The sequence below is a fragment of the Fringilla coelebs genome (assembly GCF_963513975.1).
Source record: "Fringilla coelebs genome assembly, chromosome: 4".
Classification (NCBI taxonomy): domain Eukaryota; kingdom Metazoa; phylum Chordata; class Aves; order Passeriformes; family Fringillidae; genus Fringilla; species Fringilla coelebs.
This window is the reverse complement of record NC_140032.1, coordinates 28,240,180-28,267,313: the sequence shown is the minus strand read 5'-3', so window position 1 is coordinate 28,267,313 and position 27,134 is coordinate 28,240,180. Positions and strand designations below refer to the sequence as shown.

The 27,134-nt window shown below is 38.6% G+C and overlaps 1 protein-coding gene across 3 annotated transcripts in view; it reads right to left on the bottom strand.

Moving 5' to 3' along the window:
* Positions 1 to 4,659: 4,659 nt before the first annotated feature.
* The window catches only part of TRMT9B (tRNA methyltransferase 9B (putative)), a 110,530-nt gene continuing 88,055 nt past the window's right edge, over positions 4,660 to 27,134 (bottom strand). For 2 of the 3 annotated variants that reach the window (XM_084204772.1, XM_084204773.1), the window contains 3 exons: positions 12,409 to 12,563; positions 9,269 to 9,442; positions 4,660 to 6,446 (listed from right to left, as the gene is read on the bottom strand). In XM_084204772.1, coding sequence (XP_084060898.1) covers positions 5,407 to 6,446; positions 9,269 to 9,442; positions 12,409 to 12,563 — 1,369 coding nt within the window. In that variant the 3' untranslated portion in view covers positions 4,660 to 5,406. Of the gene's footprint in view, positions 6,447 to 9,268; positions 9,443 to 12,408; positions 12,564 to 18,015; positions 18,049 to 27,134 lie in introns of those variants that run through there. The other variant, XM_084204774.1, reaches the window with a different exon arrangement.

Below are 27,134 nucleotides of genomic sequence, written 5' to 3'. Positions count from 1 at the left end.
TCTATTAAATTTTTCATTGTCTCATCTCTTGCATTCTCTTGGACACACTGGAATACAGCTTTGGCCAGTGAGCCACAAAACATTCCACTTTCCCTTTTTTAAGTACAGAGGTTTACCCTTGTCTGGAGTATCTGTTCTTCCTCTGCACTACAGCATTTGTTTTGCCCAAAGAGCCAATTCCTCCTTTCACAAGAAATGCTTTGTTCAGAATTAAACCTGACTATCCTGTGGTAAGGAAGCAGAGATGTGAAGGGTCAATTTATTCCCAGTAATTCTGACATGTAGCATAGTGTCTTCTGCAAAGATGCAGAAGAGAGACACAGAGAACATGACGCTGCCTCACCAAAATGTCTCTCACAAATGACTTATTTTTATCCTGTGCAAGATGAGCATCGGCTCTCAATCTGACTGTGCACACACAGAGACTTCTTTGTTATCACATGTGTAAGAGGAGGTATCTTCAGCTATATATTTTATCTATTTTACTTGTGACTTTCAAAATGAAACTGTCACAAGAAATACTGTCTTCATTCAGAAAAAAAGAATTTGAGATGCTGTACAAAAAGCAAAAGCAAACTGAAAATTTTGCAAAAGTCAACCTACTTTGTCACAACTGAAGAGGGCAACCTAATACCATCTCACTGTTCCTGTGTCCACTGTCCCATCCATAAACCCCTCATCAAAGCAGAGCACAGCACCTTGCCAACAAGGATTAAGGGGATGGACAATTTATATCCAGAAATCTTTTCAAAGTTAGGAGTGCCACACATAGTATCTTCCTTTTCTTTTTCCTTCTTTCACCTTTTCATTTCTGCTTAGATATGGTCATAATTGCTGAATCACCCCTACTAGGGTTTTTTAGTAGTGGTAGTGGTGGTTATGGTGGGGGCTGGTTGCTTGCTTTTTTACAACATAGAAAAATTTGTATTCTTTTTAAGACAGCTTATCTCTGTTGAGCATTGGGAGAAGAAGCAGCTGCAGGTACTGAATTGCCACAAGAGCAACAGAGGCATCGGCTGTCCTCAAGCACCCCAAACTCTAGGAAGATGTAGAGATAGCTTAAATGTTTCAAAGGCAGAGAGACTCCCTGCTCCACAGCACATCACTGTGCTTTCCTGTTCTGCATTGTGTCCACGTGGTCTAACTGAATGAGAAAACAGCACTAACACAGTCTTCTCAAATTTGACATTCATTAAGAGTTTTCCAAGACACAGATTTTCAGGAGCTAATATATTTATTAGCTAATGTGAAGACACACAAATTTTGTCGAAAATTGTATTTTAACCAAGTAGGATTTATTTCTGTTGAATACTAAAGAATAGATTCCATGTATGGACTCCAGAGCAGTACCTCAGCATGGTTTCACCAGCAGACTGGAAGATAAAATCATGGCTTAACTGCCAGAATTCATATACTGTAAAAGTAAGAAATGCTGAACTCACAAAAGAGAGAAGCACTTGTATATATTTAACACTGACACACTTCATTTTCCTCAAGTACTGAAGCAGTCCCAAATCCTGTAAAAGTGCTGAGCCAGAAAATGGGTAGCACAGCAGATTTAACACACTGTCCATACTAATACAGCCCAACAGTGCTATGGATGCAGTCTGATGGAGACATGGCACAGCAGAGAGGATGCAGGATCACAGCTATTATTTCTACTCAGAACCTACCCAAGGGCTCACTAGCAACATTTTGCTGGTGGAACATACACAACTCTTCACTCAGTATTGTGAACTGTGGTCATAAGTAACCTGTATAAAATTAAGTACCAGAAAAGTCTGCTAGAATGTTTTCAGCTTTCATCTCTCAACTGTGATTTTTAAAGTCACACACAACAGGTTTGGAAGAAAGTAAATTAGTCACTGTTAGTACCAAAAAAATTACATATGTTCATTTCTAATAGAAACATTTATCAATGATTACAACTGCATTAGTCCTGATAAAGTCAATCTGTTCAATGTATTTTTTACTGCAGCTGTAGTGCCAAGCAATAGGATGAGAGGCAATGGGCAGAAACTGATTCAACTTCAGTGGGAGATCCACCTGAATTAATTTTGTAAGAAACCAGGGCATCTTTCTCACGTAATCAAAACTTCTCCACGTGCCACTCAGTGCTACATATGCACCTTAGGAGCAATCCAAGCCCACTAAAGCCAGAAGCAAGTTTTTTTATCAGCAGAATTGAGGCAATATTATTGCCCAATTATCAGACAAGCAATGTAAAAACACATTTGCCTTTTACCTTATTAGCAGTCAGATCTTTCAATCCTGACATTGCCAAAAGTTTAAGCTTTCAAGGACAGCTGGGGTTTATTTACTTATTCATTAATTTACTGTACTTTTTAATGGTATATCCACTACTCTAAGCACATTAACTTTGTCTGTAAGCTATTAAAGTCTGGGATCACATGGATTCTGCTGGAAATTACCTTTTGCTTAAGGTGTGCCTCCTTAAAACAGAAACCACTCAAGAGAAACCTTCACCATGCTCTGAGTGAGGTAATCTGGTTTATGAGATGATGAAGCTGTTACTGATCCAGGCAGGCTCCATCAATAGATGGAGACTGCCTGCAAGAATAAAGGTTTGCTGTGCAGACTTCACAGCCACAACCTCAGCTGACTGACCCCATTCCATAAAAATTATATTACATGGTGATGATCCATCCTCAGAGGACAACTGAATGTTTGGGGAAGAAAAAAAAATAGCTGCTTACCAAACCTCCCCTCTCCTTCTCACAGGAATCTATAAGAATACAATCCAAACCCAGCACAAACTCAAAACATGAGAAAATTCAATACAGAAATAAGTATTTGTAAAAAGCATCCCTGGGCAAGAACCTCAAATGAAATAATGCATGGAAAGCCTACAAACACAAAAGTGGTTCAAAAAACTTCAGCAGCTTTGAGGGGACAATTGTTATTCAAACACATAGAGCAAGAAGTATTACCTGGAGCCTGACACAGATTCAGTCTCTTGCAAGGATGACAAGTCTATATTCTAAGAGAATGGACACCTTTCCTTTCTCAGTTTACACCAAATATCATCAGCCTACTTAACTACACACTGAACATGCCACAGTCAGACTGTAGACATTCATATAACAAAGCTGTGATGTTCTTTCTCCCAAATAACTAAACTCAGCTGTCAGTTAAGATTAATAATACATAATAAATTTTTTACGAGTGTGTAATAAAGTTTCTGCATGCTGGCATTTAGGGATGAAGTTTCAGAATTGGATATAGCACAATAATAATCTACCTCTTTCTTAAATGCAGCCCAAATTCCAGCAGTGCTGAATATCCACTGGGATACTTTATCTGGATGCAATTGACTTCTCTTCTAAAATTCTCAAGCTCATCCAGAAATTCCTAACGAAAGAGGCAGGCCTCCCCTGTCTGAAACAACCACATTGCAAACGAGGCATGGAGCTGAGCACAGTGCATGCTGGCTCTGCAGTGTGGGTACTTTGGCACTGAGTGTCTGAATCTGGAGCCTGAGGATGCAGCAGATGCAGCCCCCTGAGCCAGGAGCAGCTGGACCCAGGGAGGCAGGGAATGTGGGCCATTTTCTGAAGTGTGGCTCACACACAGCAACTGAAAACCACAGCCCTGGGCTCTGTGGAAAGTAACATTTAGATTAGAGTGGAATGGTATTTCAGAAGCCTCAAATGTATGGTTGGTTCTTTAGGCACACTTTGATTTTCAAAGGCCTGTGGGGAGTGCAAGTGGGACAGACCCAGGAAGGATAAAGCATAAGGATCTCAAGCTATGAGGAAGACAAAAATGATCATTTGAGGACATTGCTCCAGCAAATAAATCTGCAATACATTACCATGCGGCAATTAACAGCTGGGAAGCTACATCAGAAATACTCAGCACTATCAAGGTTTTCTACTGAACAATCCCAAATCTACCTGCTCATGCAGCATAGACTGGAAAAGCTTGGCATTTCACTCCTATTGCCTTGTGTTCAAAGCCAGTTGCTCAATAATAGGGCAGATATCTTAATTATATAGCTCTTAAAAACTGCTGTAACAAAAGGGGTTTGGGGTTTTTTTGGGGGGGAGAGGGGGGAAGGGGGAAATCTGTGCAGCTCCATTAAAGGTCATGAAATCACACCAGCTGAAGGTGCGCCCTGCACTGCAACCACTGACTATGAATTAAGCCCAGGAATGGAGTGACTCTGTGCCAATGAGACAATTAACCTCTTCTAGCCCTGCTTCTGTTAGCAATTCCACTACTGATCTTCTGAAGCCAGGTGCTTTTTATCCCCAGCACTATAAACTGCTACAACCTACTAAAGACAGATAGTGATGGTATGTCTTGGAGGAACAGGAAAGTTGTGTAAACCACCTATTATCACTCAAAAGGTTCATTTACACTTCACAAGACAAGAAATTGTTGGTAATGTGCAAACTGGGCTTATCCTTTTCCTGTCTACATTATTTAACACACTGTTAATATATATTCTCATATCTGTGAACAAGAAAAGTAAATACAACAGCTGACCAGATATGCACTGCATTTTTATTAATTTAATCTTAGCTTCCCAGGCTTATCAAAAAGATATATGCATTTCAAGGATTTGATTTTTTAGAACTTTACATAATACTCACACTCTCACAAATTCCTCTGACTTTTATATACACATACCCAATGAAAAACTACAGCAAAGGAAATTAAGATAAAGTATTTGTGAGAGCTAATGCATAAAACTTCACCTGCACCTGAGAAAAAAATTATTTTTAAAACAAAAGTAAAAAATGCTGTCCTCAATCTGTGCTGTCATTTGCTCCCAAATACAAACATCAAATGACAGAGTATGCAGAGCCTGTTTGGTACACCGTTTTTTGCCCATGAATAACTCTACTCCCAGCTAAGGAGCACTGGGACCATGCTTGCCCCCAGTTCTGCAGCATGCACTCTACCAGTGTACAGTCAAGTACAATTTTAGACATAGTGTCTGTGTCTCATTTATAGGACTTCAGAAATAGGGAGCAATGTGACAAAATGTGACAAACTTCTTCTGGCATCTGAAGAACAAAGACTAGACTTTCTACTGAGAGGATATTTCTCATAAAAGATGTCCTGATCCTTGTTTTATAAAAAGGTTTATTTCTCAATAGAAAAGTATATTTTAAAACACAATTATTTGCTAAGAGCAATATAAAACTCTACAGTTTTAACTTCATAAAAGTTTAACAAAACATAAATATTGTCTACCACTTACATTCCTATATACAGAGCTTGCATTAGCTAGTTAAATAGTTAAGAGATAATAACTCAAAAATGAATGGCACACAACTACAAGATTCAAATTCCATGTCACACTCCACAATCACAGTAACACAAGGAAGAGCTTAAAATCCTCAGTCACTGGATTCTGCTTTGTTCTCTTTACAGCTACGTTCCTCTTCTCTCTGCAATAACGCACCAGTTTCCATGGTCATAGCAGGAAGAAAGTATCTGAAGCTCAGGCACATTCTCTTCTACCAGGGAACTCAGCTCTCCTTCCCGAAAAACATGGTAATAACGCATGAAGGCCTTTGTGTCCAACACGGCATCACTTTGGTCCCCAACAGACACTGCTGAATCCAAAGCTGAGTCGGTGGAGTCAGTTGTTGAAGTTCTTTTGAAAAACTTGCTGGCATCAGACCTACCAGCACCATCTTTATTACAATCACAGAAGCAGTCCTTGTCTTCCACTGGGCCATTTAAAAATGAAGCTCTGTCCCCCTTGCTCCGAGCAACACTTTGGTGTCCTCCATTTAAACTTAAATCCTTCAGCGCATCTGTGGCTGGCGACCACTGTGGCTTTTTGAGAGCCAGGCTTTCCACAAACACATCATCATCATCATCTAAACTCTGCTCATTCAGCAGTGCCCCATGGTGACCCAAATCCAAACTGCAGTGCCGTGAGTGCTGAATGGGTACGGCGCTGCTGGCCCACACTCCGTCATGTTTCAGGTGCTTCATTTTGTCACTTTGCTTTCTCAGGGCTGAGTCATCCAGTGATCTGGAGAAAAACCACGAGCGGAAAGATCTTCCTAGAGCACTGTAAAATCTGTTTTCTTCCTCAGAAATTTTCATGCAGCAGGCTCTGGGGAGGCAATGGTCCACACCGCGGGGATGTTTGGAATCCGTTTCTGGCTGCAGATTGTTTTGGTAGCTGCACTCAGAGATGACAAGCTGTGCAGGGTGTATGTCTTGGCCTTTTGCACTATGGACAAACTCACCCTTGTCTCCAGACTGATTTGATTCTGACAAATGGCGCGAGCACAAGGCCTTGTTCCACGGAACAAATACATCTTGTTTCTCAAAGCGACGATTCTTTTGTTCCATAGCCCAAACATAAATCATTATTTGGCCTCCAGGTGTCAATATCCTTGCCATTTCCTTTATTGCTTTGATTCTCCTTTGTTTAGTTGAGAAATGATGTATCACTGTGAAAAAAGGAAAGGTATTATGTACTGAATATTAGTAAAGCCAAAGCATTTCCATCTTCAACCTGTTTTACATGTTCAATCATTTCAGCTGCCTCATTCCAAATTATCACTTGCTGCAAGTCAGCAACAGTGCTGAATTTATAGGTACCACAATGGAGGTTCACCTCAGAATGCTCTCTTTTATGATTATGTCCAATAGATAAAAATAGGAAAATCTGGAAGAAGGAAATTAATCTCATCCCAAAACAGGGATTCAAGAAAAGTCAGGCATATAAGCTGAAGGTTTCTGTTTCTCTGCAGAACCCATAAGACATTATAATACGGCAGGCTTTCACTTAAATGCCTAGCCTTTAGGGGAATCAGTATCAAGTTGACTTTAGTTTTTGGCATAATTTTCAGACTTATCTTACTGAAAACAGAAAATCTTTTCATCATGTAACAAATACAGCAAAGTGTAACATCAGAAAAAAGATACTTTGAACTTTTATATCAGCACACTTGCAAAAGTTCTAATGAGAAAATTTAGACAAATATTCACTATAGCTTTAATTTTGTCAAATTAAATTTAAGTTTTGTAAAATATGTCTACATTGCATGTCTCAGCATTTTATAATTTTTTTACATTGTCTTATGCTAGTAAAAAATAAAGTCAAATTTAAAATAAAAATTTTGATCACAATATTTTAATTTTATTTCCAGGACAATTTCCAAATTTTCAAATTTCACTCCAATGTGAAATGACACTACATTTCAAAATTTCTACATTATTTTTATCTTCCTATTCACCTGGAGTATGAATGAGCCAATTTTAACAGTCAGAGAATAGCTAAGAGAACTATTTTCTCTCTAAACTCTCACAGGCATTAACTTGTACCTAGCTTGGACACATTGATCATGTTGTCCTATATATCATCAGCACCAGATTTGATCAGTGATGTAAAGAGGACTGATTCCATGATTTGTTTCAAGTGGACTTGGAGCCAGCCACTTCTACATGAAAAACATTCAATCTACCCATGGAACAGCAGGTAATAGAGTAAGTTCTTACCTGAAGACATTTCTCTATAAATTCAGAAAAATTTGATTATATGTGCTGCTTGACAGTAGCCAATTCTAGGTGTAGAAACAGTGTTAGCTCAACACTGCAGTTATGAAAAGTGCATCCAACTAGCCCTGTCTTTATTCAAAACTATGATTAAATTACCAAAGGGGGAAAAAATGTAGCTTTATTATCACAAGCCAAGAAAAGCATTTGTGGCATTTAATATTAAGAAGACTCTTACAAGCTGCTGAGAATACAAAATAGACAACTCTGAGAAGAGTTTCCCCTCTATGTAGTCAGTGTTTGTTTCCAGTGTTGGTTTTGTACTCCTGACTCCAAGGAATCTTTTTTTCAAAATTGAAAAAAAAAAAATCTAAAAAATCTTTTTTTTTTTGTACAGGATAGGGAGAAAGGAACTGATATTTTCTTATACTGGAGTTAGGCCATATATCACCACAGAACCTCCTATAAAATTTTATCAAAACTGACAGAGACAGTATACACACACAAGCTTAATTTACCAGAAAGAAATGACAATCAACCAACAGAATCTGTGCAAATTCTTTAATGGGTTAAATACTCCTTCTGGTTAGAATCACTCTGGTGGTTCTGCAGAAAAATCAATCCTATAAACATGATTATATCAACAAATCCAAGAAGAGTACTTGACTAAGTACATAAATACTTGTTTTTCTCTGTAATAGGATGAAAACCACTTTATTTAGAATTAGATGGACACAGGCATACCATGTCTCTATTCAAGAGAGATTAAAATCCATTATTGTTAAATGTACCGAAACAGCATGTGAACTTTTAAACTTGTCAGGCTTATAATTGATATAAACACTAGACAGGTATGCTATCCTTCTGAGTCAGCTGATCTGATAAGCACTGAAATGGTGCTATGAGACCCGAAATGTGGGTAGGTTAACTCCTGGTTAACTAGCTCACTGGTTAACTAGCCAACATGAAACAAAGTCATATGATTACTGCCTGTGTATTAGTCACCCTTTTCCTTCCACCTGTTGATGTGAAAGATACATTTTAAAATACATTTCTATCACATTTCAAGTAGTTTGTTGGTTGCTATCAGTAATAATTATCATGCTTTGTACTTTTGCTGATGAATTAAAAAAAACCTGAAAGAAGCTCAATCAAGACTAGAGCTAAAAGCCTAGACTGTAAGTGGGTACTCATTTTTTATCTACACTTTGCAAATTATACTTCTCAAATTATGAGTAGTATTTTCAAACAGAGAGGTCAGAAGAGTTAAAATGCAGAGATGCCCTGGTCATTTTAGACAACAAGCACTTGTATGAATCTGAGTTCTTATGACTAAGAGAAATCCAAATTCATAACACATAATTGTTAGCGTGAGTTCCAAGTTCTGCTATAAAGTTTTCATTTCAATGCATTTGCTGTTCAAAACAGATGCTATGGAGAAACCAAGAGTTTGTCTTGAGCATGTAATATGTTTAAGCTTTGAGCAGCCATGTTTAGATTAGTTTTCACTTGTTTACAATGCATGCTAGAAGGAAATCCTTTCTCTACCACATATAAACAACCAAGTAATATGCGTATTTCCTTGGTCAACAGTGCCTCTTGAGTAACTGGAGTTTTGTTGTTTCATGTTGACTAAATTAATTTCAGTTCTATCTCCTGTAATTCTAAGGAACTGTTTCAAAACAATTAACTGAAATGAAGCCACATGGAAATAAAAGAAAAGAACACAGAAGTTCTCATTTGCTGGGGACAGAATGAAGGTATGCTGTCTTACCTCCAATTGAAATGACTGCATTGAAGCACTGATCCCTAAAGGGAAGGTTAAGGTTGTCACACACCAGAACCTCATCACCTTTCTTCTTTGCAATTTCTACCAGTCCTTCACAGTAATCACAGCCCAGATTATACACTTGACTGTTGACACTGAGATACTTTCCAGTTCCACAACCTAAAGAAAAGGATACTAGGTCAGAAGTCATATATTCCAAACATTTGCTCTCCTTCCTAAAGCAGTGAAAATAATACACAGGCTTTCCTAATCCTAAATTTTCCTGGAAAATAAAAAGAGGGTTTGTGCTGACTAGCCTAACTGCTGCAGGGCTCATTTGGACTGTATTGTATGCTCACACTATTAGGACTGTAACAGTACCAACATCACTAACAGAAATACTCATTACAGAGCCCTGTATAATAGCAGGTTATTTGTATTTCTGTGGGGAACAAGGATAAGTGCAGATGGAAGAAGGAAGAATGGTCCTCTGTATTGTACATCTTGGAGAATAAAAACCCAACCATGCTGCTTCACACTGAGTCTTTGTATAGCCTGGTATCCTGTTACCAACAATGACCAAAAATGGCACCCAGGAGAGGGTAAAAAAAGGAGAAGCACTAAGGCCCTTTCCCCAGTGCCATTCCAGCTTCCAACTACCTTCTGTTCAGGGGCTTTCCTGAAGCCAGTGTGTTGTGTCTTTTCAGTGGTCTGCAACAGATCTCTTTCCTTTGCTTAACACCATGCACTACTTCTCCAGTGCATCCCATTTCTCTCCAAGAAGTCCTAAACCATAAATGCCACTGACACAAGTTCAGAGTGGAATTTTTTTCTTTAGATACAGACTCAAAAATAACCATAAATCATAGAAGTTCTCTCAATATTGCAGGCACATCCTCTTTTTAACTTTGTGCCAATGCATTATAAGCCATGTAAATGTAATGAACTGTTCCAGAATGTCTTCCACCTAAAAGGAGGCACAGTCCTTCTCAAGGACTGTGCTGTAGTGAATTGAAATCTTTCAGAGGATCCTTCAATGCCTTATGCATAACAAGCACTTTTCAAAATTATACTGGGAGCCGTTCACTGCAGCTCTGGGTCACTAGTCAGGAATAATTTCTGAAAGCTGACAGCCAAGCAATGGGGTAGCAGCTTGGCAAAGAGAATCATCTCAGTACTGGTAATTCAATTTAAAGGCCTGGAGTTATCTTTAGAAACATCACTGCTTCTTGCAGCACTACTGCTCTCAGTGTTGTTAATGTGCACCATTATCTAGAGAGACAGCACAGGAGCTACTGCAGAACAGAACAACACTTCAGTGCTGAAAAAGAGCACATTTCTCAGCAAAAAGCAAGCACTATTCTTTGAGGAATGGAAAATACTATATTGCAAATATTGAGAAAAATGGAAAATACTATATTGCAAATGCAGTTCAAGGAATATATGCAATAATACATGAAGCTCTGCATGTTAGAAAACTACAAATTTTAAAGATTTTTATAAATTATGATTCATTACTGTGTTTGCAGAAGAACACATTTATTCAACCATCATTAATTTGGAAGATTCAGTCGCTTAACACATGGCTTTTGGTGAAGGGCTTTGTAATCCCTGTGAGTCTTTGGAAGTATAGGGTACTCTCTGGAATGAAGCTACATAGTGTCAAAAATCCCAGTATTCTTAAAATCTACATTTCCAGAGATTCACTTTTAAATGAGTCATCAGGAAGGTGAATTCCTTGAGGCGAACAATGGCCAAGCTATTTTCATGTGTTTTGATCAGTGAAGAATAGTAAGGCAAATGGAGAAAATGATATTTTAATAAAAGGCAGTATTAAACTGAAAAGAAAATTACCAATTAAAGATCTCATGTTGAAAATTTTAGTGCCACTAGGCACTAGTGCCACTTTTATTACAACTCCTCCTTAAATACGTGTCAAAAGTAAACACAACAGTCAGATTGCTGTAGATGTTATAAAACCTCATAAAAGAAGATACCTTGTGTGCCTTAGTGGGAGTATTCATATTGGCAACTGTAAAGACTGATCTTCTCTCCAGATGAGGCTGCAACAGGGTGACCTTAAGCTTTCAGCAATCCCTGCTGATAAAGCCTCAAAAAACTTCAGCTAAGATGTAAATTACTTCTATTGAGGTGGCAATGATTTTGGCTGAGAAGTACCAATCTAGCCCTCAGCTGAGTGAGTGTAGGCTAGAGGACATTTCCTGAGATTAGCCACAATGGTGCAGACATATAAAAATAGCTACATGCTCAAAATAAAACCAATCAAGTAATTTTGGTGTAATGCTCAACAGCAGCAGGAGAACTCCATATTATCTTCTGATTATGGCCTACAGCATATTCAAGTAATGTTTTTCTCTTACTGGATAAAGCAGATGCATAATTTATTGAGCACATTTGTGTGTATAAGTATTTTATTAGTTTAAACAGTATGGAAAACACAATGGGGCAAACAAGCATTTGTTTTGCAATGTGCTGTACAGGACTGAAGTCATAATGCAAGCAAAGGAAACATGCCAGCACCTGGAAGCCCCCGGAAAGTCTGCAGGAACAACAGAAAATCCAGGTATAAATACTACTATAATGTAGGGAAGACAATGCCATAACAGGAAAACACCTAAATATGGTGTCCATATTTTGGATCACAGGAAGATTCTCAGATTTTTTTTTTTAAATATTTTTAACAGCAATCATATCAGAAGATTTCTCTTAATAAAAAGCCTTGCTAGGAAGAGTTTTAGAACAAATGAAAACCAATGAATTGCAGACTGGTATTACACAAACCAAGTGATCTAAAGAAACTGAAATATTAAATAATTGGGCTATTAACATACTTTTTTCAAAAGGGCTCCAGGGGAATGAAAGACCATTAAGCCAGTGGGGAAATGGATAGATTAAGACTTAGCTCAACAAAAATAAGAGAAAACATTTATTTACTGTCTACATGATACACTGCCAAAGAATTAAAAGAAGCAGTATATTGCATCTAGCATTGGGACTTAAAAACAATTTTAAAACAGATTTAAACAACTTAAAAACCCAGTTGATGTGAAGGTTAAAATATGATTAACAGGTAAACTAACAAAGCTAATAAACAATCTTTTATGTCACCTCAAAGAATGGCTTACCTATATCAACAACGAGACTGCCAGGCTTCTGCTCCAGCAGGAAGTTCCGAACACGAGGCCATGCTTTGGTCTGCAGATCACTGAAGTAGGCAGCTGTATTTTCATACACACTGTGCACGTGCTGCTTTTCTAGCTGGGTAGCCTCATGTTCCATCCTGAAAACATAATGAAGGTTATGCACAACAAAACACAAACTGTTGCAGTATAGACTTCATATTTTATAGGCATGCATAATTCGGGACCTTGTACGCTTATATCACAAATTACATCCATCTGCCAATCATATAAGCATACCAGTATGCTTATATCACAAATTACATCCATCTACCTTGTATGCTTATATCACAAATTACATCCATCTACCAGTCATATTTATAAAATAGTCTTTACTGAAAGGATCTGATTTTATTTCATGAAAGTTGAGAAAAAATGCGAATGTATCACCTCCCCTGTGAAGCATTACATAACTGCACATGCCTGTGCAATTACAGGCACATTCCCAAGTTCACCAATATAGTAAAAGCTTATCTGGTGCAAAAGAGAGCCTGTATTCAGTGAAAGTGCAGAATGGAAATAGAATCATAGAGTCATTTGGCTTGGAAAGACCTTTATGATCATCAGCCCAACCAGTTGTGAACAGGATTTTAAGAACCAACCTTCCTGTTGTTGCTAATGTGAACAGGCAAAATGTTACCTGAAATATAGCCTGGTCCCTGAAACCTAAGCCCCTAAATCATGCATAAGTGATTTGTGGTTTATCAGCCCTCTAGAAGTGATTCGTTTGCTAAATTTTTTCAGCAACAAAACCTTGATTTCCCTACTTCCACTCCATTATCTTCATGTCTTAGCACAGTGTTTCAGTTTAGTGATTCAAGAAATGGTATCTTCTTAAACTTTAAGTATTACCCCTGAGCTCAGGCAGATACCAAGTGGATGCAGACACTGAATCCCTTCAGACAGAATCTTACATCTTCCTTAACATATCCTCTCATCCAAGGACCAACCAGGTGAGGTTTGAGTATCTGATGAAGGCTGATGAGATTATATTCCAAAGTGTTAAGGCATTCTTCAAACTAATTTAAAGTGCCTGTTTATATGGGAAATAGTTCTTCCCATTATTAAAACAAAACTTATTCAATTGTCCAAGAACTCCACAGAGAGTTCCAAACATCAAACAGACTACATAATGTATTATCAAGTTAAAATTATAAAAGTGACTCCTTTGACTGCATTTGAAAAGGTCAGAAGCAAAGACTTTAATTTACTTCCCTTGATTTTCAAATAATATACATTTAGGAACCATAATAAAAATTCCTTCTTCCTGTCACTTTTGGCATTGAAATACATTAGTATGAGAGAAAAGATGGGAATATATGAGAAACTATGATATCTATGAGAAAAAGCATTTTTATTATTTTTTTTAATATATGTGTAATAAATAATGTGAGCTGGCACCGCAGCTGTTCTACAGACACAACCTGTCCTACAAATACAATCTTTTTAATTAAAAAAATGGGAGTTAATCCCAGTGACTGAAAAAACCAACATACTTCAAGTGTATGTCAATGTTTACAGAATAGTATGTAAGGCTTGATCCATTTCACTGGTGCTGTGTAAGAGGTGGGGACAAATTGTTAACAAGTCTACAGTCTATTCTGACTGTAGTATCTGTCTTCAAAACATTTATGTTCAATATTTTCACAGTCCTTAATTTATCTTTTTTCTACAATCCACAATTTTCTTTTATTCTGCATTTGTTCACCTTTCACTAGGTGAATATACACATACAAATTAAATTAAATGTGCTACTAGGCACATTAATTAGAGTGAAAAGCTGCAACAGACAGAACAAAAAAAAGCAACATAGACTTGAAATTATATTACATGTGCCAGAAGTTACTCAATCAAACTTTTCTAAGAATCAATTTCAAGTTATGTTGTCACATAGAATGGGTTACTTGCAGTAATTTCAAGTATTCCTTAGAGTCAACAGCCCAATCCTGTGTTTTTATTTGACCCTTAAATAAAATAAATTAGGTGTTTCATGTCTCCAGCTGTCTTTTTTCTCTGCCTCAAAACATACTCAGTTTGGTTGTTCAACTGCCTAGGAATCCTCTATTTATAAGTAGCAATTCCAAAGACTAACAATCATTTCTTTTCTTTTTTTGCCTGATAAGCTCCTTGCTCTAATTTATATTTCATGTTTAGTTACTATGTGGCTCAGCGTATCCAAGTGCTTTCTTTTATCTTTCCACTTGAAGCTCCTCCTTCAACCTTTGCAGCTCTTAAAAAGAACTGAAAAGGCAGAATGTTTCCAACCATTCATACTGAATTCCAAATGCTGTCTTTTTTTCAATATTTTCCTAAAATGTCTACATTGAATTCCAATGCAGACTGAGATCTGGCTTCATGTCCTATTGAATCCAAGACCATTAAGTTCTTCCTTAATGGACAGGAAGAACTTGTTCACTGGAACTGGTACTAAGTCTTCAGCTACACAGGACGTGCTGGAGACTTCCATGTCTTACAACACACCATTAGAGGTTATTATTTTTAGATATTTTTAATAAACATTGTCAAGAAAATAATTTAGTTATAATAGAGTAATGGCAGTATACTAAAAAGAAAAACTATTTAATGCACCATTTTGTAACAATTTCCATTCCTGCTGATTGTTTATATTTGGCAAACAATTAAGGCACACGATGAAATCAAACTTGCCAATTTGACTTTCCAGTCAAGATCCATATAAGTATCAGGTTTTACTTTACAGCACGGCAGGAAATGTCTCAGCAATTAACCTCTTCATTTCAATGTTTACAAAACACAAGGAACCTGAGGAGTCTGCCCAGACCCACAGCTGTACCATTTTCACACAAGAATACTGTCACAGAAACTCAGACCCATGTAACTTTACCAGCCAAATTCAATGCCCCTATTTCTCTTTCTAAACAAAAACAACCATTACAACTTCTTTGCTTTGAAAGTAACAGTCAGTGCCTCTGCTGGACATGAATTGTAGAAAATGTTCATTTCATCCAACTTCTGGATTTAACTTCCTGGATAATTGGAAAGCCTGTTTTGCAAAGTAGGTAATGAGAATCTGCCCAGAAATCCCACTGCTTCAGCATCTGCTCCAGTTCTCATTTAAGCTTCCCAGAAGCTGTCTGATAAGACCAGCGAAGAGGAGCAGAAGGTGGTAATTATGGACACTTTTCCCATGCTCAATTCCTCTTGTCTTGTACTTATGCCCCTGCTAAAGGACTCCTGCAGAGGCTTGGAGCAGAGATGGGAGTGTGCAGTAAATTGGCACTGAGCTGTTCAGTCACTCTGAGCTGTTCAGTCACCCTGCAGCAAGTCTTGCCAAGTCCCCGAGATGTGAATGCAGCTCAACAAACACCCACCAACTGCAAACAAGCAGCTTGGATAAAAACTGAGGAGCAGGATTCTCTTCCCCTTCAGTGCTTCCTGGGCATCCTCCTGGTGATTTGTTCATGAGACTACAACAGGCCCTTGTTGCAGCTGGTCTATTAAGTGAGGAAACTGGATGAAAACTGTATTTTCAATTCTGCTGGATTTGCAGGGAAATGGATCACCAGTCCATCACATATAACATGTGCCACATATAACTGTGGTTAATAGGTCCATTCACTTTTTCCTACACTGCTCTTTTCCCTCTTTCTTAAAGAAAAACCCAAACCTTACCAACCAAAAAAAGAAAAAAAAACCCTAAAACATTACACCTCCCAAGAAGGTAAAAGGAATTGTACAAACACAATCTATATTTTTATAGCTATATATCTCACTAAGAGTTCTCTGGCTCTAAGGTAATCTAATTTTTTCCCATTCCATTAACATTCTGCAACCTTTTAGATAATTAACTTTTCAAGGATACTGCTTTAATAAAAGTCATGTTGCTTGGATATTTTTTATTGCTGCTGAAGCAAGAAATACGTTTCAGCAAGTGACCTTGAAATGAAAACAACCAAAATTAATAACCCCCATTTCCAACACTTTTAAAAAATCATGTTTGGATTTTTTCAGTTTTTTTTGGGAGGGGGAGTATGTTTGAATTTTTGTTGTTGGTTTTGAAAGCATTTAATTTACAGTGTTGACTAATGGTATTAAATACCTCATCCTCAATTGGACAAAATATTTGCTGGCTCGCAGATGCCTGGGGTGTCCTGAAACTGAAGCACAGGAGGTAGGGTTCAGTCCAAAAACACTGCCTCTACCACAGTCCACCAAAAACAGTCTACCAAAAGCTCTTCACAATTACCTGCAGCGCTGAACCACCGGCAGACCTCCTCACCTACCTCAAGTTATCTCCTCCCAGTCACCTACAATTTTCATCTTCCACGTTCTTTTCATTTATTACAACTTCCTCCATCTCCTTTAGCATGTGCTATGTCAGCACAACTATTTAACTTGATACAATGCTGTATAATACTGTGAAATCTTGACCTGGCTCTTGCACAGCTCCTCTTGCCTTTCTATCCAGGCCAAGCACAGCACCCAGTATACCTCACCAAGCTTTTGTCAATGGCCTCTTGAACCACACTGTCATTTTCCTGCATTGCTCTGATTTGTCTTGAAATCAATTGCTCTTGATTAATTTGTGCCACAGGCCTCCCTTGTCTTCTCTCTTGCAACTGCCTATTTTCTCTAACCCTTTGATGAGCAGCACGGATTCACTCAATTCAGGGCAAGATTTCAGCCTATTAACGAGGGCCCCTCTCAGACACACTCATTTTCACAGGCTGATGGGAATTCTCCACATCATTTTGGGTAAGAAGAACTGCTTCAGAGATCTAGGAAATTCAGCACAGTTGTATCCCTCTTTGCTGCCACAGCAACATAAATCTTGATTACACATGCAATAACCTAATTAATTGCTTAAATGGAGCAGGATTAACCACAAGGGCTAGGTCTACATCCTCAATACCCTGCTCTCCAGCAATAACACATGCACTTGTAGCCGTTACTAATACCTAAATAAAAGGTGGGGCAGACTAATTTGTATTACTTCCTTCATCTCTAGAATAGGGAGAATCACCTATTCAGTGAGGAATGTTTCCAGTTTACTTCCAGAACTTTTCAGTCTTTTCATTCAAATACAGGTAGCCATGGAAAGTGAAGTGTACAGCCCTAGTGGACTATAAATCACAGTATTTTTCCCATGCAAAGACAAAAATCCAATTTATCTCCAACAGCAAAAAACATTGCAGCCCTTCTGAAAAACAAACCTAAGATTTCTTTATCAGAACTTTGTTCACCCTTGGATCGAATTTATAAATTCAATAGCAGCAACTTCTGATTGACAGGGATTTCTTGTTTCAGTAACGCGGACAACAAACTGGTCTATGCCAACATGCCCAGTGTTTTCCAGACACCAATCATTAAGCAAAGCAGCTATATTAGTAAACAAATGGTTTATTAGTCTATGTAGCTGAAAGTTTAGCAAGAGGATACAATAGAGGATGATTTGCTTACACAAGGCTAACAGCTCCAGTAATTAATTTCAGCCACGCATGAACCATTATAATCCCGTGAAAATGCACAGCCTGAAATCAGAGCAAGGGAAGCTCCATGCAACATTACTAAAACCTTTTTGAGCTGAAATCCTGATTCAAAACCCTTCCTCCAGTAAAGTTTGGGAAATCCTGAAACAAAAAATAAAGAGCTGGGACACATTTGACAAGAACTGCTGTTAGCTGAAACACTAACTGTGAAATAAGCATTTTAAAGTAATTTCATTGATTGAAATGAAGTCACCATCATTGTATTTTTTCTTACTAAAATACATAGAACTCTCAGCAAAACATTAAAAGGACTGAGACTGCTCTCACAAGACCTTGGACAAAATAAGTTTATAGTTCAAGCTCTAGTAACTCAAAATGACAGCCATTCACTGTCACATTCATTTTGTTAGCTTTGTTTTCCAGTTCAGACAAAACCTAGTACTATTCACTGCACATTCTTGGCTCAGTTAATCATTTAATATTCCCCTTGCTGTTTTGCATTTAGGGTCATAGTCTATGTACCTGAAACGTTGCACTGTAAACAGATTTACTTTTACTAAGTACATAAACTGCATTCTGTAGATAGGTAACATTCTGCTAAAGGAAAATGCACAAACATGGACCCTTGGTCATTAAAGAACCCTGAGAGGAGGAGCAAACTCACACAGAAGCTTCACAGTCCCTTTACGTGTCTGTTCATCTTTACCGTCACATCAAAACTCACAAATCACCTCCCAGCACTGAGTCCCTTCCTACTGAAGTCCCACACAGTCAAAAACCCGTGATGCTGGATGTGCACTGATGTGGGTCTTCAGATCCTGCTCAGAAACACTCAGAAACATCAGAGAAGTGGGGACTAGGAAAAATTTGGCCTACTAAGCAGGAAGGAAAATCTAATAATAAGTAGTGCTGAGAAGAGCAAAGTGTTTAGGTTTTTCTTCTTCAGTATTCATATTAATTGCCACCAGGTGTCAATGCACCAGTGACAAAGGGATAAGAACACAGGGAGAGAATAGGTTGGGGCTTTTAATTTCAGGGTTTTCTAAACTAGCCTAATAAACAGTACATAGGGAACTGATTGCACTGGTCTCGGGTTAGACAGTCTCAGAGCCACAAGAAATTAGTTTTGAGAACAGAGAGCAACATGTACAATCCCTGGTCTCATCATATTCTAGTAAAAAAAAAAAATTAGGGACAGTCATTTAAGATTCTAGAAATTACAGTAGAATGGTACAGTTGATACCATTTTTAAGAGGATATTTAGAGTGTAGTTATCAAAATTCAGTATCATGCTGGAAGGATACCCTGATCAAACCTGTCCAGAAATATGCTTTGGATACTCGTCAATAACTTCTTTGTATGATACTTGCAGACAGACCAATTCATCAGGGTCCAGATGAACTGGATAATGGCATCAGAATTCAAATGTTTAAACAGATCAAAACAGACAGAGCAGAGCATTACTTTTTGGTAAGAATAATCAACTGCACAAAGACTGAAGAAGGCAGGATGGGATGCCTGCCAGCAGCTCTGCAAAAGTGGATCTGGGCCATATAACACTTCACAGATTTAACACCATACATGCTATGTTGTTGTGGTGGTTCTAGCAATATACTGTTGCCAAAAAATAAGAAAAGAAAAAAAAAAAAAACCAACCAGGATCAGTGCACAGGCAAGTTATGTAAAATTTTCCTTCTCCTACATTCAGCACTGCTGGCATTTCAGGTTGAGCATTATGTTCAACTTCAAGCAAGAATAAAATAGGAGAGAACAATTATGAGATACTGTATATATATATATCTAGGAGATCAGAAATCACATAAATCCTGGGGAAAGAAATTTGTTACAAAGTGTTGGCCCAGAATGAGAGAAGACCATATCATAACAAGAAGGGCTGTTGCAAAGTGGAGAGAAATACTGTTTGCCAAAACTGAGAGGTAGAAAAAAGACAGTAGCTTAAGCTACAACAAGGGATGGGACAATGGATAGGACACATGAAACAAAAGAAGATGAACAGAAAAGCACTGGAAATGACTGTGGAGTGGGTAGGACTTGGAGTCTCTACCAATGGGGTTTTAAAAATCTAAGTCAGTTAAGCACCTGTCAGGAAATACTCTGTACCCTGCATCACTATCTCAAAGCCCCTGACCATGCCAATCTAAGCATAAGCTTTAAATGCAGCTAGTTTTTCTCCTTGGTCACTCTATGTCTCAAACATTTGTATACCATTATCATGTCTCCTCATTTTCCAGCAGTTAAGTAAGCATTAAATATTCAGTACTTTCCATCTTCCCTGATGAATCAGTCAAGGTGGTCTTTTACGAGTACTGTTGTCATTCTAAGTATCCTCTCCATATGCCTTGATTCTTTAGGCCAAGGGATAATCACAGGAATATTTTATTCCTGAATATTATTCTACAGTTCTCAAATTACAGTTTTTAAAATTTCTTCTGTTTCCTCACACTATGGGTTTGCATTTAGAGTACTATTTTCAGTTGGATTAGTTTTAATTTATGTAGTATAATTCTCTTTTTTTCAGTCATAGAGCTCATCACTGTTGGTGCTTACATAGTACTTGCTGCAACACACAAAACCTCCCCATTTAAAATGATTTACAAACTGACTTAAGACATTAAATTACTTGAAAACATATCTTCTGCTGAAATCTCAGACAGGAAGATAAGCAGCGCATTATCAAGTAGGATCTAAAATGGAAGCAGCCAATGGTTACCTTTGATCTCAAAATGAGATATAAAATGTTGCAGAATCAATTACAGTAATTACAGAACTACTAAGTGGTTTCTCTCGATACATTTTATAAACTACTCTTGATTATCACGTTTATTGCAACTGAACATATAATTTCCTATCTTAAAATATTCAGTATTCAGCACACTCGCCAAACACAGTTTAAAAAGAACAGATCTTTTGGAGGACAGTACTAGGTACTGTTACCTCAGAAGATGACCTCTTAAATGAAGTCAAAGTCAGTATGACATTTTTTTATCCTACAAAATTAAAAACTCTGACTGATACACTTTTTTTTTTTTTTTTGTAAGTTTTAGTTATAGGAAGTAATGTATTTATATTTATTTCCCAAAAAAGAGAAGGTGTCTCATTTGTCTTAGAGGCTAGTGCTACAAAGTGTCTTTAAGTACTCTCTAACAGTAACTGGGTGTTTATGCAGCTGACAAAGGCTCCTGAAGATACACCAGTAATCCTATCAGGGTTCAGATTTAGACCCAGACACAGAAAAACTGCATTATGTTGTTACTGAAAGGTTGAGGTGTAACCCTCTGTGAAGTGTCTGTCACCAGCAGCTTCTTCCAGTGGTAACTGTAGGAGACTGAGCAGTGTGAAGGGCTAGTGGTGCTGCAGTCAAAATCCCTAGAAAAGTTCCCTTGTTTTCATAAATCACCAGACCTTCACTCAAAGATTATTTCATTTTGAATGCATTATAGTATGAGCAATACCTTTTTACATGATTTGTTATTTCTAAGCCCTCTATTTTAAAGATGAGGAAGGCTTTGCCAAATGTAATTTTTCCTCATCAGCATGGAAAGGAAAGGCTCCCTGGGGGAGCTGAAATTTCACATAAGCCCTACTGAAGTTCTCTATTTGGAAAATATTTTAATCCTGTGGCCTTTTTAGGTGTAATTTATTTTTTTCTTAAAATCAGGAAATTATTGTATTGGGGAAAAAAATTGATACCTACAAACATCAATATTTGGAGCATCAAAAGAAATACTATCTCAGAAGAAATTTGGGCTGTAAGTAATTAACTTCTCTGAAATTATTACATGTTTATATGAATGTAAAGCTTCTTCAAAATGGAATACTTTTCAACAGCAAAACACAAACCAAGTTATACAGTGCCTTTTGTCCTACTGTGTTCCACTTAAACTTTTCTGACGAAAAAGAAATCAGCCAGAATTCTGTGTCACATGAGTTTAAGTCAGTTACATAAAGCCTGGCTATGGCACAAGTATTTATCTTATTTTTCAACAGTTAGATTCTTTTTCTCCCAGTCATTCAGTTGATACTCCTATGTCCATTTATGAAGGTAAATACAAATTTTTTTAAGTACGAGTGTTTTTACTCTTCATTTTTATTTTAAAAATATTTGATAAGCATATAGAGGTCCAGAATAGTTTTCCAATCTCTTTAATCTTCATAAATTAGAGACATGTGGCCCTCAAGCCATGGTTTTCTGTCACACAGGAGTATTCTGTCACTATTACGACCTATGAACTGGCCCGTGTAGATCCTGGTACTGCAAACACGTGGACATCTGCTGAACTTTATGCTTATAAATCACCTTACTGACCTCAGGTAGGCTATTGATAATAACTAAAAGCAGGAATTTGCAAATTATATTTTTCAAGACTGAGCCTTGCACTGCTTCTACTGTACCATATTCCAATTTATCCATCCAGAGCGGATGGCAGAATTCCTGCAAATCTGAGAGTTTGCATGGGAAGTGTTGATCCCTTGATGTAGGGCTGATTTCAAACTCTGTTCAAATACATGGTCTATAAATAGCACATATTACTGAAATAAATATATTTATGTATTAGACTGAAAACCAGTTACTAAAATGAAGCCAACTCTCTGGGGTCCATCAAGGGGCAGGAAAAATTCCTGAAAGGACCAGTTCTGTTGCTCATGGAGAGGCTGCTGAATGTTCTTCTTATCTCTTTCTCGAGTTTCATGCACAAAAATCATAAACTCCAGCAGCACGCTTCACCTGAGCAGCTATATCAGCGAGCAATGTTATCCTGTGCACCACGTCAACACAGCAGGGCTGCTGAATCCTGCCAGAAATTCTTTGCAAAAGAAAAGGCACGGGTGAGCTGACTCCCTGAGCCCTGGCTGCTCCCACTGATGCTCAGCAGGAATGAAAATCCCTTTACAAACATTCATTAAGCAGTGAACACTCTGCAATGCTGAGAGCTCTGTGTGGAGGCAATACCTCAGTGTTTAGAATCCTCTAGGAGAAGAAGAAAATAATCGCAAACTGTTATGGCTTGGATCGCTCCAGGTCATTGCTTAGGACTGTCTGCCAACACACAGCGCGCACTTAATTTTTAACTAATCAGACGACCACGGAGAAACTTACTATTGCTGTGGTCAATTCCCCCCATTTCGTAAAAACTCCCCTCCCCAAGTGCTACACCAAATTCAGCTCTAGCATCCGCACTAGTTCCCAGCCCTGCAACCCGCGGCTCCGTTCAATTAAAATGTGACACGGGGGGAACGGGGACACCGCACGTGTGTCAAAAAAAAATTACTTAAATCTCCAAATCCTTCCCTCTCGGGCTGGGTCAGCGCCAGAGGGGCGACTCCCGGCTCTGCGGGCAGCGTTTTCAAGACGATCATCTCAACCTGCAGAAATGTGCCGCGACGCTTTTTTTTTTTTTTTTTTCCTTTGGCTGGTGTGAGGTTGGGGTGGGGTTTTTGCGCTTTCCCCACCGCTAGGTTTTTCCTCGCCCCCGGGGCCAGCCCGGGGCGGAGCGGGCTGCCCTCCGCATCCCCCGTGCCCCCTTCCGCGCTGCCCGCCGTGCTCACCTGCTCCCGCGGCGCGCCGGCGGCTCCATCCCCGGCGGCGGGGGCGGCGCTCGGCCGTGCGCGCCGGGCCGAGCCGAGCCGAGCCGAGCCGAGCCGAGCCGAGCCGGGCCGAGCCGGGCCGAGCCGCGGGGCCCCCGGCGGAGCGGCGCGGAGGGGAGCCCTCCCCGCACCTCTCCGCCGGGGCCACCCCCGCTCGGCGCGTCCTGATCCCTCACTTCCCCGCAAGCGGGAGGAGGCGGGGTAAGACAAAAAAGGGGCCGGGTTACCAGTTCCCTGTTAACTCTTCTCCTGGCGGTCTCGTCTCGTCCCTTGGGCGGCTTCTGCGGGGAGGGTGGTGCTGATGGAGATGATGGTGGCGGTGGGATGCTCCGTCGAGGAAGGTGGGGAGTTGCTGGGGCGAGCAGCAGGGTTCCCGAGCTCCTCTAAACCGAGGTTGATGGGAGCCGTGCTGTCTGCTGATGGCAAAAGCGGCCAAGGAAGATTAGCCCTTGCTCATCTAAAGGTTAAGCGCAAAGCTAACCTTTGTGACTAGGTCCCGTCTGCAAGTGTTCCCATCCCGTGGCTCTTGAGAGTGAATAATTTTTTTCCCCTACTCCCGCACTCATTCCTATTAAAGCAGTCTAAAAATGGCAGATTGTTTCTATACTTTCATATACTTACAGGTGTTTATTGCACAAGTACAAAAAAACCCAGCCATGCACCAGGACCCCGGTACAACCAGCACTATAAACATGAGCTAAAGAGACACTCACGTCCCAAGAACTTATAAATCATGTATAAGAGATTGCAGACAAAGATGAATGCAATGAAACAACACCAGCCAGTATGACAGGCAGGGAACTCAGCACAACATTGCACAGAGTACTGAATGTATTGAACTATTTCCTGTTACAGGTAGGCTTTTGCTCAAATCAGTTTTAAGGTACCTGGAGACAGGATTACGAGGAACAGGACTGTGCATTGATGGGATTTTCAGGACTGACAAAATTACTCAAGAACATGCATTCCCTTTACTTTGACAATCCTACCTGAACGAAAAGATTCGGGGGAAGATTATAAGAACAAGATGAGAATAAGCATACTGAAAACACATAAACTTAATATTCTACTGAATGCACCAAAGTCACGGAGTAATGATGAAATTCTTGGTCTCCATTATGAAGGAATTCAACAGCTAGCTAACAACTGACCTTCTTAACACCTTCAAAGAGCTTTGACTAATTTGTAAGACATAAATGTCCTTTGCAAACATTGTGTTGACTTGTCCCTGTTATGCCATACTTCATGTAGGTTCTGCTAAGTTAATTCTGTAATGTAGAGTCAGCTAAATTGGTGCAGACCAATCAGGGTCTGCCATTCCCAGACTCTTTCAGAGACCTTTTTTGGAAGATGATGCACGTATGCCTCATTTTTCCTTCAGGTAAAATTCCTCAAGTGTTAATACCACCTTATGTTATTTATGTTATTTGTTGACATAAATATTTACTTGTTTTAAAAGCTCTTCTGTTTGAAAGAACTGCCTCAAATTCAACTTTCTTAGAAAAAAATTCTGATGTAGACTCATAAAACTGTGGGGAATTCACACAGCCTTTTCCCTTACCAGCTAATCTTTCCTGGATGTTCCTAAAACTACAATTATGTATCAGTCCTATAGAGTCTCTCCAGACTTCCTGCTTCTGATGCATTTAAAATAAATATTAGTCATGTAGCTTAATACACTTTAGGGAAAAAAAAAACCAAACCCTTATTTTTATTAAGGTTTTATTTAGCTTAACCAGCCCCCATATTTACTAAGGTCTCATCATGGTCTCATCATACAAATTTAGGCAGAATGAAAGGAGAATGCCTTTTCCTTTGGAGTACTATGCATCTACAACTACATAATAAACTGCAGTCTGTAGCAACCCCTCCTCCCTAAACAATTAAAAGACCTCATTAAAATCTTTTTTTCTATATTAAAAAGGATTTAGGTCATTAAATTAAGTGACCAAACATTGGGAAAGCCAGAAGGCTGTCCATGAAACCTTAATTCCAACCTCTTGTGCCTGTGCACTGCAACTCTGTTCTTAATTATGAGTTTGTCTGCAGAATACCAGGCTCCATTTGGAACATCTGAAATTATGTAGTGGCAAGCATGTAAGACTGGCTAATTATGTTGCCTCTTGCATTCCCATTCATTTATTCCTTTACTTTCTAGCATCTCTTTTGTGCTCATCCCTATCATCTTTCATCTGGAGATTGTTCTCTCCCCGGTCTGTCTGAAATCTTTTCCCTTAGATAACCTTTTGCAGTCAATCAGGTAAAGGTTTTTACCATAGGGTTACAGCAAATGCTAATTATTCCTTCAAAGGTTATTTGTGATTTTTCTCCAAAGGTGAGGGAAAAAAATAAAAAAGAAAAGAAAAAGGAATAAAAACAAAGCAAGGGAAAAAAGAGAAGGAAAACCAAGGAAATAAAAGTTTCCAGGTTGAAGCAGTAGGGAAATAAGGAATTGAGGTCAGTCTTCATGAAATCATAGAGCCTCCTTATTCCAAAGGATCAGCTCTCAAATTACAAGCTTTACAAAGAGACAGTTGTACTTGAAAGCAAAAGCAGGCATTTAGTTGTCTGGTGCCTTGGAGGGGAAGGATCATGCTGTATTTATAAATAAGGCTGCAGTGTCTCAGTCAACATTCTGGAAAACTGATGATTTTTTTTTAAATTTGTGGCAAAAATTCTACTTTCTGTCTGCTTCTGTTGGAAGAAGTCCCTGACAGTCGAAGACTTTGTTTCCTCTCTACAATAAGTAGTACAAAGAATAAACCTTTGAGAGGCTTATTTTCTTTGCTTATTTTCTATGCAGATGCTTGAGAGGTAGTCATGAGCTAATGACTTACACCCTTGGTTGGTGAATTTGGTTTTCACATAGAATTATAATGTTACTGTCAAACTCTAATAATGTTTTAAAAAGTTTTCCACCAGAACTAACAACAGATGGAAGCAGTGGTGTTTGTGATAGTACTACAGTGAACTACTAGCAGTAGCTCCACTTTGTGGGAAATTTTAGACCTGAAAAGGCTAAAGAAATAATATTCTTTAGCAGCAACTATTTGATTTTTTTTTTCCGGAACATGAGAATCCAAAGAAAATTCAAGCTAGAAAAACCGTGCTATTTCCCAAATGAAATGGGGTCTCTAAAGGTTTAAGCTTCCCAGTGAAATTGAATAAAAAATATTTTATTTGTCTGGCAATCTCAATATCACAAAAGTCAAATTTTCAAAATAAGTTGCTAAAAATGGTAGTTACTGTCCTGAGTGCTTCAGTCTTTAGGGACTTTCTGACCCTTTCCCATACATGGTCTTTACAATCACTGGCAATAGAAACTTGATTTCTTAAATAAAATTCATATCCTCTGGTTCTCATTTGCTTCCAGGAGTTTTAATAATAAAAATGTATCCTCAAAATTTTGATAATACTGTGTGCTGAGCCATGCTGCAGGGTATAATGGATTTACTTTGAGTGGGATAAGAAAGCAAAACAAATTTACTGAAAATAAGCCATATTACAGTCCAGTAAAATTAAACACTCATGACTTCAGGAACATAACCGTGCAGATATGACTATGCAGTCAGGCTTGTATCATGGGAGATTCTTAGT